Here is a 14,491-nt window from a genome sequence, read left to right as displayed (position 1 = left end):
AGTAAACTTTCTATTTAGCCCAGTTGTCATTCATTTGTTTGGCTGAAGCATACCATCATCTATATCAGTGTGTGAGCACATGGGTAGTACTTGTCGTAGGAGCGCTCTGATTGGAGGAGCTCACAGCAGACCCCCCCCTCTTCTCCGCCCAGCCCTTTTGTGATTGGACAGACGGGTCTCTGCTCATGTCTCTCCATGTGGAGAACACCTCGGACGGCACCGCGAGGTCCTCTGGGAAATGAAGTGTAAACTACTGAACAGTGACCTATCTTCTCATCAAAGTACTACAATTCCCATGAAAAGAGCAGAAGGGGCAGAGCTTTCGTAGCACCTGAAAAGAAGTTTATTGATATGGTTCAGCGGAGGATTCAAGTCTATCTGTAAAGCACAAATATGACGGAGGGAACGTAAGTATGTTTGTCTTACGTCGCGAAGTGCTTGCTTTAAGCGTTTCTTATCCGAAATGATGATGTTAAAGGTTATTACATTTCGACAAAAGTTTGACAGAACATGTAGGCTTTTTATTACTGAACTAAACCGTTAAACCGTGTCAAATGTTGTACTCCTGTGATTTTGACACTGTTCTGACAATTTGAGGGTCTTCAAAAATGGCCATGTAGAAAGGTAGGAAAATGCCTATGAGAGTGAACGACAACCTGTTATATACATTTGTTTTTTCTTTCAGCTAGTAGAATAATTTACTGCATATATTACTTTTATTTTAGTGGACAATACCTACATTTTGATTGCTTCCAATTTATGCTACTTTAACCTTCTTCTTACCACCAGCTTATGTGACAGCTTTAGTTACTTCATAGATTTAAATTTCATATAACAAACCTATGTTCAGTTCTATGATATAGTTTATATAGTTATATGATACATTGTTATAGTTTTAAGAACCCTAACTAGTCAGCTACAAAATTGAATATCTGCATCAGTGAATACAATCAAATGATGTGTTGTAGAATAATATATACTGACAAAAAATTTAAACTCAGCGCTTTGTTTTAGCTACCATTTTTCACAGGTTTAAGTCAAAGATCTAAGAATTTTTTATGCACTCAATAGATGTATATCTTTCAAATGTTGGTCACAAATTTGTTAAATTTTCAAATTCTAGTGAGCACTTGTTTGTCAAGATGATCCATCCACCTGACTGGTGTGGCATATATCAATATGCTGATTAAGCGGTATAATTACTACACAGGTGTGCCTTGGGATGGTCACCATTAAAGGCGACTCTGAAAATGTGCAGTTTGATCACACAGCACAATCACACAGATTGTCACACGTTTTGAGGGAGTGTGCCATTGGCATGCTGACTGCAGGAATGTCCACCAGAGCTGTTGCCTGTGAACTGAATGTACATTTCACGACCATAAACTGTCTCCAGTGCCGTTTCCATGAATTTGGCAGTGCATCCAATCAGCCTCTCAGCTGCACATTTCAGTTGCAATGACAAATTTCTGTCAGGACCCTGGTGAGGACAACGAGCATGCAGATGATCTTCCCTGAGATGGTTTCTGAAGGTTTATGCAGAAATTCTTCGTCGTTGCATCAGCTGTTTAGGTGGCTGGTCTCAGATGATCTTGCAAGTGAAGATGCTAAATGTGAAGGTCCTGGGCTGGTGTGGTTAGCTACATGTTGTGAGGCTGGTTGGATGTACTGCCACATTACTGTGAAAAATGGGAGCAAAACCCAAAGTGTGTAATCAAAATTTTTGCTAAGTGTAATACTGGCAGGAGCGGTTCTGCTCCAAAACAAGTACCCTAACTTTTCGTACTGCAAGTATATTTTGTTAATAATACGTTTGTTGTTCTACCTTAGTAAAAATTTGTGTTTTGTACATTATGCTATTACTACTGTCACTTATAAACATCTGACATATTTTTCCATAACTGTATAAATATACTTACAATCAAGACAATCATTCAATCAAGTTAAATACCTTTTTTACTCTGACAGAATCAAATGCCTTATTTTAAAGTAATTTTATTCCACTGGTAGCTTATCCTGAGAGAACAACCCACATTTTTTTCACCAGTGGACTTCCAAATGTACACCACTGTAACATTTATGACTATTGAAATGGATGGGGAATTTATATGCAAATACAAAATGGATAAAGATACAAGACAAATACAAGAAAAATCAACACCTGAGACACTGCAAACAATACAGGATCATTTGTGAATCTCACAAACGTATGGTGTTATTATAATATTGTGTAGGTTTTCAGGTTATTTCTGCATCCTCTGTGAATGAATAGCAAAGAGTTTAAACTTATTTTTTCGCGGAGAAAATGCTGCCTTTAAACTTATGTTTATATTTCCATCACTTATAGACACTGTTTCTGATTGTGTGTTAAACATGATAAGTGGGGGGTTTTGAACACAGAGAAAAACAACAACACATGTATTAACGACTAAATTATTGTTTTTACTGCTGACCGGCTGAGTAATTATAACTATTTTGTAAGACTTTTATAAAACCTTGCATTATTTATGAAATACTGTATATGATTAAGTGCAAGAGTACAGTAGTATGCTAAATAGTCAGATTAAATGTGAAAACACTTGCTGTTCTTTAGGCACCTGCGGAGGCGAGGGGGCCCGTATAAGACTGAGCCAGCCACAGACCTGGGCCGTTGGAGGCTGGCTAATGTGGAAGGCAGGCAGACCTGGCGCTATGTGGAAGACCAGGACACCCCAGACAGAGAACAGACAATGCTGGAAGCTCATTCTCTAGGCTTGGACACTGTAGGCTTTGAGTCTGTTTTTGTTTTTCATAAGTTTGGCTCTCTGTTGCTCCATTATTCTTATGTAAGAAAACTGTGGTAGATAGAATATAAACTTTTAGCTGTTTCTGTTAATGGTAACCAAAGTTTCTACTAGATCCCTAAAATGTATGACAGTGGGTCTAATGTTTGTTTCTTATCACCAACTCTCTCCACAGAGTAAGTATGTGCCTGGTTCCACAGCTGCCCGCACAGCTGTAGATGCAGCTCTGAAAGGTATGCACTTCTATAGCCACCTGCAGGCTGAAGATGGTCACTGGGCAGGGGACTACGGTGGACCTCTCTTTCTGCTCCCAGGTAAAATAAATCATCCTCCTCCGTGTCCTCATATGACACCTGTAATCTGCATCTGCTGTCTTTGAATCTTCTGTGTAAAAGACTGATTTAATTTAAAGCCACTATGTGTTGTTTTTGGTCTGGTGATATTTTAAAAGACACTGTGGCAGACACCGTTTTAATTACATCAGGTGACATGATTTCTGAAAATGATAGAGAAGATTTTGAAAAAGAAATTACCTCTGTGTGATGTGTAACAACTAATGGTGAAAGGAGGATGTGCAGGCGGAGTTGTTAAACTAAACATGATTTAGCAGAGAATTTCATGACTGATGTTTTTGTGCATGTGCGTGTATGTCTCTCTGTCATTGTATGGGTGTCCATTTCTTTTCTTCAGGTCTCCTGATCACATGCCATGTGGCTAAGATCCCTCTGGCTGAAGCTTGGAAGAAAGAGATGGTGAGGTACCTGCGCTCTGTGCAGCTGCCAGATGGAGGCTGGGGTCTGTAAGTCAGCAGCACACTTTTTTTCTCTTGTGATGTCCACACATGCCATATCACTGATGTCCTTCTACTGTAAGATGGTTTTATGCATAAGGACACTGTAACAGGCAAGGAAGATGTACGCTTTGCCTAGTATCGCTTTAGCAAACCTAGTACAGAAATTGTAAAGTAATTATTTTTAGTGAAATGTAAAACTATGATGCAAGCGTCTTCATATAACTTGTCACTGAATTGCTAATTAAGGAAGACTGGTTTAGTATTTAATAGATGTGTCCATTCATCCCCACCCCTTCAGAATAATTGCAGGTGAAACATCTAAAAACATACAGGGTCAGACTGTCTGAAATATAGCTCATGGCAGCATCATGGATGGGTTTTGTTTTTCGTCAGACATGTTGAAGATAAGTCTACAGTCTTTGGCACAGCGCTGAGTTACACCTCATTAAGGATCCTGGGAGTAGAGGCTGATGATCCAGATATGTTTCGAGCCAGGAACAACCTGCACAGCAAAGGTGGGAAAGAGATCAGTCACACATTACTTAATACTTACAGTCAACTCTGATAACTGATTATCTGTCTGTACTGATGACACTCAGGTAGAAGAAGAAGAAAATATACTTTATTATTCCCCGAAGGGAAATTCCCTTTTTTTTCCCACTCTATTGTCATATACACACAGGGCTACAACACACATATGCACAAACAAGACCTATACATACAATAAATAGGTATTATATGAAGGGGTTCAGTGTCCTCCTCAAGGGCAATGCGGCGGTGCCCAGGAGGCAAACTGGCTTCTCTCCAGCTACCAGTCCACGCTCCATATTTGGTCCACACAAGAACCTGAGCTGGTGACCCTCTGGTTCCCAAGCCAGGTCGCTATGGGCTGAGCTACTGCCGCCCTCGATACAAACACACTGCCATCCCAAAAATGTCCAAATGTGAAAAACAGGTTTTTTTAATTGGGAATATGTTACTGCTTTGTGTTTAGTGAAGGCATATTATTCAATTTGAGCTGTAGTCCATGCTTATAGTAATCACCATGTCAATTACTTATAACAGTAGCTTCATACTAAAGCTGTTTATTTTGTACAGGTGGTGCCGTGGGGATTCCCTCATGGGGTAAATTCTGGTTGGCCATTTTAAATGTCTACAGTTGGGAGGGAATGAACACACTGTTACCAGAGATGTGGTAAGTTCTAACATCCTGTGATCCTCCTCTTCCACCCATCAGTCATGTTTTCAGTACACTGAAAAAGCTTAAGTATTTTAGCCAAGGTTGGAGTACTATTATATTGCCCCAGTACAAAAATGGTGTTACTTTCAAACTTTCATGTCATCTTGACATAAAAATGCAAGTTATATCTTTCTTTTCTTGCATTTTCTGTTGACAAAACTTCCATAAGTGGTGCTCTTGTCTTTGTTTGTTCAGCCATAGTGGCTATTGCTGCTCATGCTATCTAGGAAAAGGAGAGGTTGACACATTTTGCGTCATCTGCCCGATTTTTGCGCGCCGCATAGGCAAGAGGAGCCAAATACTGTTTATTTGCACACAGTCTTCACACCACGGTGACACAGACCTGGTTGAAAATAAAGCGATGGTGCAGTGTTCTATGTATATGTATTCACCTGTAGGAGACTTTTTTTATTTATGTGATAATGGGATGTCCTTTACCCCAAGTTTAATGGTGTGTCTCCCCCTAGTACTTGGATTTGTTTCTTCTCCTGTGTAATCTATATTGTGTAGATTTTTTTCCACATTAGAAAAAAGCATATTGCAGAAAAAAGGACAAAAAATATGTATTACATTTTTTTTCTGTATCACCTACATCCCTTTATTTAGGATGTGTTTTTTATGTGCATAGTACATTTTTTGAGGATAATGGGTGTTAATATGTGTCATAATCTCCTAACTGTAGGTGGTGCTATCATCTTTTGTCTGTCTGCTTTTTGTTAACATGGGTGTTTCTGAGATAAAGTTCTTGTAGGTGGTGATAACATGGCATCAATAAATAAACAGCTGCTGTTGCTGCAACTGAAAATGTACATGATATCACTGCCTTGTGCACCAAATGTTTTCCATGACAAAGACAAGGCATTTGGTCTTAGAACAGAAAATTTAAAAGTTGTAATAGAGAATAGAGAATATGTGAATATGTTTTCATTTTTTCAGCTTGTGTCATAGCACAGCAAAGTATCACATCAAGGCTGTTCATGGGATGTTGTCTTTGCCACTGGGCCACAAAGAGGAGGAAGGATTTTACCTGTGTATCAGTTCAGACATAATAGATGTATTTTGTCTGTTCCAGGCTGTTCCCCACTTGGATGCCAGCCCACCCCTCCACCCTGTGGTGTCACTGTCGCCAGGTCTACCTCCCCATGAGTTACTGTTATGCTGTGAGACTGGCTGCAGAGGAAGACTCTCTGGTCCTCAGCCTCAGACAGGTGCTGAAACCATCTCAGCCCACAGGGGGGCGTAATATGCTCAAAATTTAAAAACAGTTAGAGGAGAGGCTTTGATAGTGTACTTTGCATTCCTAGGTGTAATTTGTTGTTTGTTGTGTGTTTAATTTCTAAAGCTAAATGTAGATGATATTTTTTGATATTATGAGGTAACTTTTTTATCCAACAAGTAGCCCAATACCAAAGATGTTTGATTTGCAATGATATTAAACCATACTATGTATAAAATAATGGACACATCTACTGAGGAATCACCCATTGGTATTTTGGCTGGTTGCTCCACAATCTCCCATAGTTGTTCAACTTGGTTAAAATCTAGTGATTGTGGAGGTCATAGCATCTGATTCACATCATTTACATACTTATCAAGCCATTCAGTGATCCTTCATGCCCTATAGAAGCCCCTGCATACAGGTTTTTAATTTTTTATCCTGTCCGCATATCAGTGGAGGAGTATGCAGGGAATCTTTCTTTTCTGTGATCCATCTTTAACTATGCAGAGGGAACAGCCCAGTGCAGTTTCTCTTCTATTTTGACAGCCTTGGACTGAAATGAAATATGAACCACTTCATCGTTAGATATAAGATAAACAGGATCAGTTGAAATTAATAAATTAATATGCTTATTAAATATGTACAATATGTTTATATATATGCATGACTGAGTGTTGTCTTGCTGTTTGTTTTCTAGGAGCTTTATGTCCAGGACTATGCCACCATCAACTGGCCCGCACAGAGGAACAATGTGGCAGCATGTGACATGTACACACCCCACAGCACGCTGCTCACCATCGCCTACAGTAAGCATGCACCACACACTGTGCATTGCAATGACAAACCACCTTCTACAGCCTGCATGTTAGTGGAAACCAGGCAGCATGTGAGGACAAGTCATAGGAAATGTTTTGTGTAATTACGACAACAGTTTGTAATTGTGATTCAACACTTTTGACCATAAAGATGATGACACATTTTGCACATTGCACATACACAGTGCACCCAAGTGAGACTCAATACATGCCAGAAAACTTTAGGCCTATCCCTGGCAACAGGATGGTCTTTTTGCAATGAATAAAAAAATGAGAACAAAAAAGTGTTTCATTGGAATTTCCCTAAAAGTTGCTGTGTAAATCCCTCCCCTCACCCTGTGACTCTGTTCCTGTTGCCCTGCAGTGGTGCTGAATGTGTACGAAGCCCACCACAGCACCACACTGAGAGAAAAGGCTGTCAAAGAACTGTATGAACACATCCAGGCTGACGACCGCTTCACCAAATGCATCAGCATTGGACCGGTAGGGTAAACACAGATACAGACAACACAGATATCAAAACAACGGTGACAGATTGAGTGCCGTATTAGATTTGTGTATGCTTGACACAGGATAAAGAAAAACACTTCAACTTATTTCCAGAGGATTTCACAAACTTTACTTCAAACTGACAGTGTATATAAAATAGAGGCTGTGAGCATGAAGCATTTGCCTTTTTCCTCAGATCTCCAAGACCATCAACATGCTGGTTCGCTGGTATGTGGATGGTCCCTCCTCTCCAGTCTTTCAGGAGCACGTGTCCAGGATCCCAGACTACCTCTGGTCAGTCAGCCCATCTCTAACGACATATTTATAAAACAATCTTATGTTACATCACTGAACAGAATTAGGGGTTCACTTATGTGAAGTACTTGTGCAGGATATTCTGATATTTAATGTATAATGTTCTCTGTGTTCTAGGTTGGGATTAGATGGTATGAAAATGCAGGTGAGAATTTGTTTTCTGCCCTTTTTGTATGTCTAGTGACAGTGCACAGTTGTACATATGTAGTAGTTTCAAAGCTGCTCAAGGTTAAATTTAGGAATGGTTGAGGAGCTCAGATACCTAGAAGGAGCTCTGAGTAGAAACACTGCTTTTGAACTATAAACGAAGATGGTATAGGTGCAGACAAGCTGCTTCAATGTGATAAATAAGACTTTAAAGTACCTTAGAAACTAAATTCTTCTTTTAGTCTACCTGCTGGTTCCAGACTCTGTATTTTGTCATGCAGTACATTTCAGTGCCCTAAGTGAGTTCCAGTTTAACTTCATCTGAGTGTTTGACCACTTCAGCCTTTTTGTTGTGCACAGGGGACCAATGGATCTCAACTCTGGGATACATGCTTTGCTGTACAGGCTTTCCTTGAGGTAAGACAAAATGGCCACTCATAGTTTCAGTGTTGTCAATGCAAGCGAGCAAGCAGGCATATGTTATAAAGATCTAAGAACAGGTGTTTCAATAGCCCACAGTCTTTTTAGGCAGATAAGTGAGGAGGGCATTGCAATAGTCCAACCAACGGGAGATACTGTATATGCATAGAGTTTTTTTGCATCAGTCAAAGACAAAACAATTTGGATGATTTTTGATGATAAAAGGTAGTTTGTGTCATGTTGGTGAAGTAGCTAAGTTCAGAAACAAGAATATCATTAGATTTCCGACCTATGTGGTACTTTCCAGGGAGAATGAGGGTAACTTTTCTCGCTGCAGAGTTTTAGCATCAATGAAAAGATTCAACCAGTCATATAATGGACTAGATTTTGGGAAATATGCTTATTCACTTTCTTCTTGGGAGTTAGATGAGAAAATTGGTAACACTCTCTTGTTTGTCCGTTCAATATTTGTTTATTTCACAGTGCCAATGCTCAACACAACTGTGGAGCCAGTGTTAGCTATATAGTTAATTTGCATCTGTGGTCCAAACTAGGTGTAGCGGCTGATGGAAACAGCACAGGCAGGAAGGACTGGAATGCAGACTCAGTGACAGAAAGATACAATGATGACACTAAAATGGAAAAAACAAAAAAAGTTTTGCAGTCTCAGAGTCCCAAAGGCAGAGAGGAACAGGCAGGCAAACATAAACTCCAAACAGCAACCAAGACAAAGGAACTGGGCTGGTATAAGTGGAAAATGACTAATTGAGGGGGTGAGAACAGGTGAAAAGGAGGTAAGGTGACTCCAGGGCTAGTGGGGAATAGGTAATACTTATCGAGGTGGGGCAGACGAGCACAACTGGTGGAAAAACACACAAGGGCAGAAGGTGAAATGATCTGAAACAAGAGGAGAATAAATGAATAATGAATAAATAATGAATCAAACAAAGCAGGGCAGCTCATTACATTAGCTGTAGAGCTAATGTAAAATTACAGCTGGATAATTGTTAGTTTAGCTTAGCACAAAAACTGGAAGCAAGGGAAAACAGCTAACCCGGGTCTGTCCGAAGGTAACAAAAAAAGAAAATGCCCGCCGTCACCTCTAAAAGTCATTCATTAACATGACACACAATCCCCTGTAAAATTGTAAAATGTTGTTTTTACACTTCGGACTTTCTGCGGATTAAAGAAACAAGATACAACAAGGTAATGTTACAGGTGCTGGTGGGCAGGTGTTATCCTTGGACCAAGACGTGCGCTGCAGATAGCTTCATATTTACTGTATACAACATGAGAGCGGTGTCACCCTTCTATGAAAATAAACGTATTTCTCAAAATATCAAACTAACTATTGGTTTAGGCCTCCAGGGGAAAAGGATAGGTGTAACTGTGTTATCAGAGCAATTAAGATAATATGGTACTATATGGATAATATATTATATGAATCCGTGTCACACCATGTCAACTTTCATAGATTATTCCCAGAAAGTCCTAGCCACTTCTCAACTGTGTGAACTCTGCATTCAAATATAATATTACTAAAAGACAAGAGTCACCATTTTTAACATTTACTCGTAGATATTTGGTCACCTTGAGAGTAACTGTTTGAGTACTGTAGTGCATCAGATAGCAGTAGCTGATTATAATAAGTTGACTGTTTGGCTCTATCAGGCAGGAGCCCAGGATAACTCCATACTAGCTGACTGCCTCCGAGATGCCCATCGGTTTCTCACCATCACACAGGTACCACCAACATCACAGTTTTCATTATCGAGCCAGAAATAAAACACATATCTTATTATTGTACTGGTGTAAAGTGTTTGGCAGTGCTTATTTAAGCTTGAGTGTTTCACTAACAAAAGACAGGTGTGCCAAAGATACAAACAGCGTAACATGAACTGCATTTTTGAAAGGGATTTCATACCCATGACTAGTTTTTCCACTCTAACAGATACCTGAGAATCCTCTGGAGTACCAGAAGTACTACAGACAGATGAACAAGGTAAAACTAATATTACACAAGAGACACTTTTCAAATGATTTTAAAATAGAAGCCTTAAATGCCTTTGAAAAGGAGGGGAGAAATGACCTCTGAAAAGTATGCTTTTAGCCTGCTGGCATGTATGTGTTTGTTCATGCACTTTTTATCCCTGTGTTCTTTTTTGTTAGGGAGGATTCCCCTTCAGTACCCGCGACTGTGGTTGGATTGTAGCTGACTGCACAGCGGAGGGCCTGAAGTCAGTGATGCTGCTGCAGGAGCTATGTCCCTCTATCAGCCAGCATGTCAGCTCAGAGCGCCTGTATGACGCAGTCAATGTGGTGAGTCTGCAGTGAATAAATAAATGTAAGACTAATTGTCATCTTTTCCAAATGAATCTTAAATTAAAAGCTCCAGAAGTTATATCTTGATTACACTGGTTTAAAGGAATTGTTCAGTATTTTAGAAAATTTATGCAGTTTCTTAAGAGATGATGATTGAAAAGATGATTGATACCGCTCTCATATCTGCCCATAAATGTGAAGCTGTAACTTATCTTAGCACAAAAACTGGAAACAACAGCTGTCCAAAAATTCGCCCACTAGCATCATTACAGCATATTCATTTATATGTTAAAATTAGTTTGATTAATTCATACACAAATCAAAATCATACTGCGGTCCAAAGTGAGACCACAGTCCTTCTTTTACACATGTGCTACTGAAAAAAAATCAACTCTAGCCTTTCGGTATTACAGCTCCTTCACCAGGTGTATATCTTCTCCTTGTAGCTGCTGAGCATGAGAAACTCTGATGGTGGATTTGCTACGTATGAAACTAAGAGAGGAGGAAGACTCCTGGAGCTGCTCAACCCCTCAGAGGTGTTTGGTAAGTCTGTTGCCAACACCATGCTGTCAGGACTCATTTTATGCACTGCACTGCCTGATATGTTCGGTCTTACAACATTACTTGTAATCTACTGTAAGTTATTACACAAAATGATGGCAATTATATTTAATTGTAAGTCCATGGCTAACAATTAACAGAAAAGCATGACGTAAAAGGTCATTGAATTGATTTCTTGGGATCATGGAAATGTTTGTCATGATGCATGATGCAAGTTGGTGCATGATGGAGCTCAGTTCACTGCTCAGTTATGCCCACGCTGCCAGTAATACTCAACCTGCAAATATGCATATGTGAAAAAGGGAAACAAAGCGCCAAATATAAACATGGCATTTCTGTTCCCTTTCAAAATTGAAAGGCTGGAAATCTGTTTCCATTACACTCTGGATATGTTGCAATAGGGTGATCTTTTCAATATTGAAGGTCAAATACATCGTCATGTTTCCCTGCTAAAAAGAGGATGCGGTAAGTGTTGTGAAATGTGATGTTTATTAGTAACACCAAGTGCTCTCTCTCTCTTTCTCTGTCTCTCTCTCACACACACCACACACAGGTGACATTATGATTGATTATACCTATGTGGAGTGTACGTCAGCAGTAATGCAAGCTCTGAAGCACTTCCAGAAGGCCTATCCTGAACACCGGACTGAGGAGATAAGGTATACTATATAACCTTCAACAAAGCTAATTTCAAGCTATACTAGCTTTAACCGCATGTATTAAAATCATATTTGTTGTCATCCTGTTTTGTTTTATAACTTAAACCAGCAGTGTGTAGGATCTAGTGGTATATAGCAGTGAGGCTTGCGGATTTCAACCAGCTGAAAAGTCTCCCATGTGCTAAGCGTGAACTCCTGCTTATAATTCCTTCTGTATTCATTGTTCAGGAGGTTTTTTTACCAGAAGCCAAATTAACCGCAGAGGTCTCTTCCTCTGCAAAACAAACAGACCCAGTAAAAACACTAAATAAAGCTGTTTCACATAAAGTGTTTTTCCACGCTGCTCAGCTCATCGCTGAGGAGCTGCTAACTATAGTGGCCCAGGTGAAAACGCAAATACCTATCCAGAGTCAGTGTTTGGTTTCTGTTTTGGGCTACTGTATAAACATGCATGCATCATATTGAACTCCAAGGATGAGGACCTGCATCCTATGTAGATATAAACAGTTCATTCTAGAGTAACAAAAACACAGCAATTTATATTTTCAGGTGATTATACAATAAAGAAAACATACATATTATATTATATTGTATTCCATTTCTGCAAATATATCCCCCTAAAACCTACACTCTGGAGCTCTAAGTGTGAAATTGCTTTAAAATGACATGATGGCAAAGAGATTACCAAAAAAGAAAAAGGGGAGGAAAAAAAACCACTGACCCACAAAGACATTCGTACCTAAAGAAGTTCGTAGTTCTCGTTAAATTTCGGAAGTAAAGAGGCAGAGGTTTTCTGTTTATGTGTTGATTTCTTTTTCAGGTCCACTCTAAAAGAAGGACTGGAGTACTGCAGGAAGGTGCAAAGACCTGACGGATCATGGGAGGGGTGAGACTGCACTTGCTGTTGTACCACCTGACATCCTGCAGGTCATGCCTATTAAAAAATAATCCTTTTGTGTTTGTGCTCAGGTCCTGGGGAGTGTGCTTCACATATGGAATATGGTTTGGCCTTGAAGCCTTTGCATGTATGGGTCACGTCTATGAGGATGAGTAAGCATTCCAAACACTGATCACAGAAGTTTTACTCTGAACCATGAGCTTCATATTTGACCCATAATAGTGTGCTCCTTATCTTGCCAGGCCACACAGGACATCCATGAACTCATCACCTGCATATTTAATTACACTGCTGTGCCTCTGTTAACCAGGGATGCTTGTGTGGAGGTGCAGAAAGCCTGTCAGTTCCTGCTGGAGCGGCAGATGCCAGACGGAGGCTGGGGGGAGGACTTTGAGTCGTGTGAGCAGCGGAGCTACATCCAGAGCAGCAGCGCTCAGATCCACAACACCTGCTGGGCGTTGTTAGGCCTCATGGCTGTCAGGTAAGCAGTGCTAAACTCAAAGGCTCTTTGTTTATGCTGGATCACAATGCAACTGGATATACTGATTGGATCAGGTTTGACAAATTTGCACAGGTTTTGGATTGTTTTAAGACAGAGTAAAGCTCTGCTGATGATTTTAGTTATTTGTTATCTATCTATTTTATTTATTTATTGTTGCATGTGATTGCATGCATACTGTGCTGTTTAATGTGTACTGTTTATTCACCTGACTACAAAAGGATCTTCTGATTGTTATGAGTAAAATTTAATTAAACAATTTGAATCCAAACAAAATTATTCAGTCAAGTCCCTTGTGTATAAAACCAGGCATCCTGACAGGCGGGCCATCGAGAGAGGAGTTCAGCTGTTGATTGACAACCAGCTGCCCAATGGAGACTGGCCACAGGTGAGTCTCTGAGTCCTATATATCATATTAATTACATGTCCTATACTCTAATTATACTTAGCTTACATGGCCAATAAGACAACATATATCAAATCAATCCAATGACAGTGAAAGATTTAATGTGTGTTTTTATATGTGATGTTCCTCCCCTGTTCAGGAGAATATTGCCGGTGTGTTCAACAAGAGCTGTGCTATCAGCTACACGTCCTACAGAAATGTCTTCACAATCTGGACCCTCGGTCGCTTCTCAACACTTTACCCCAGCAGTCCATTGGCTGGGAAGATCAAGCTATGAAGACTTTTAAAATGTTCATCAGACTATGTGCCAGGATGAAGAAACACAATGTTTACAACAAATGCAGAATACAACAACAGATGCAAAGTTCAGACGATCAGTGGAAAGTGACTTTCTGTTACTTCCACACAATTTCCACGTGTAGCCCTTCACAGACTTTTGAACACGTCAGCTGTGTATTCAGTCGAGTACATTAGATAAAGTAACACATTTCATTCTTTGAATAACTTTCTGTGTTGACATTCCAGGATGGCTCATCCATCAGAGCTACTCCCTCAAACCATGATAACGTGCTGCTATCAGAGACGCCCAGTCAATGTTTTCTGCTTTATAAAGTATATCACAACATTTATGTCCATGTTGCTTTATATATCTGCCCATTCATACCATTAGCATTTAGAATAAACCATTTTTCTATGGTATCAGCTGGATTTGTCTTATATGAATGTACTTGTACCTGGCTTGTTTCACATTGGTTTATGCTCTGCCACATGTCAAACAGAGCACATGGTGAATGGGAATTAGAGCAGTTCCTCTATTTAGAAAAATAATTCCTCGCAACAGATAAGGGCCCATGAAAAGGTCCAGTGAATGGGCCCTGCCCAAATCTGCTTTCCACCTCTCTCTCTCTCTCTCTCTCTCTCTCTC

At 39.9% G+C, this 14,491-nt stretch overlaps 1 protein-coding gene across 3 annotated transcripts; it reads left to right on the top strand.

The window, feature by feature from the left end:
- Window positions 1–281: 281 nt before the first annotated feature.
- lss (lanosterol synthase (2,3-oxidosqualene-lanosterol cyclase)) lies at window positions 282–14,265 on the top strand. 3 transcript variants are annotated; one of them, XM_050049511.1, is made up of 22 exons: window positions 282–407; window positions 2,594–2,762; window positions 2,959–3,097; window positions 3,474–3,582; window positions 3,970–4,091; window positions 4,675–4,771; window positions 5,889–6,024; window positions 6,733–6,841; window positions 7,215–7,333; window positions 7,536–7,633; window positions 7,772–7,799; window positions 8,162–8,218; window positions 9,893–9,964; window positions 10,173–10,223; window positions 10,391–10,540; window positions 10,990–11,086; window positions 11,658–11,763; window positions 12,584–12,649; window positions 12,733–12,813; window positions 12,972–13,142; window positions 13,470–13,548; window positions 13,706–14,265. In XM_050049511.1, the coding sequence occupies exons 1-22, from the start codon at window positions 394–396 to the stop codon at window positions 13,841–13,843; spliced, it is 2,208 nt and encodes a 735-aa protein (XP_049905468.1). In that variant the 5' UTR covers window positions 282–393; the 3' UTR covers window positions 13,844–14,265. The 3 variants fall into 3 exon arrangements, with proteins under 3 accessions (XP_049905468.1, XP_049905470.1, XP_049905469.1); XM_050049513.1 differs by having other exon boundaries at window positions 393–411; XM_050049512.1 differs by lacking the exon at window positions 282–407 and adding an exon at window positions 497–624.
- The last annotated feature ends 226 nt before the right edge of the window (window positions 14,266–14,491 follow it).

The sequence above is a fragment of the Epinephelus moara genome, chromosome 7 (assembly GCF_006386435.1).
Source record: "Epinephelus moara isolate mb chromosome 7, YSFRI_EMoa_1.0, whole genome shotgun sequence".
In the NCBI taxonomy this organism is placed as follows: Eukaryota; Metazoa; Chordata; class Actinopteri; order Perciformes; family Serranidae; genus Epinephelus; species Epinephelus moara.
Note: the sequence above shows the minus strand (reverse complement) of the source record. Positions and strands in the feature narration are given on the sequence as shown.

Bases quoted from the DNA above. Each gene is read 5' to 3' on its own strand.
- lss (XM_050049511.1), top strand. The intron at 7,800-8,161 runs GTGAGAATTTGT...TGTTGTGCACAG, and splicing joins TAGATGGTATGAAAATGCAG to GGGACCAATGGATCTCAACT. The intron at 13,143-13,469 runs GTAAGCAGTGCT...GTATAAAACCAG, and splicing joins TTAGGCCTCATGGCTGTCAG to GCATCCTGACAGGCGGGCCA.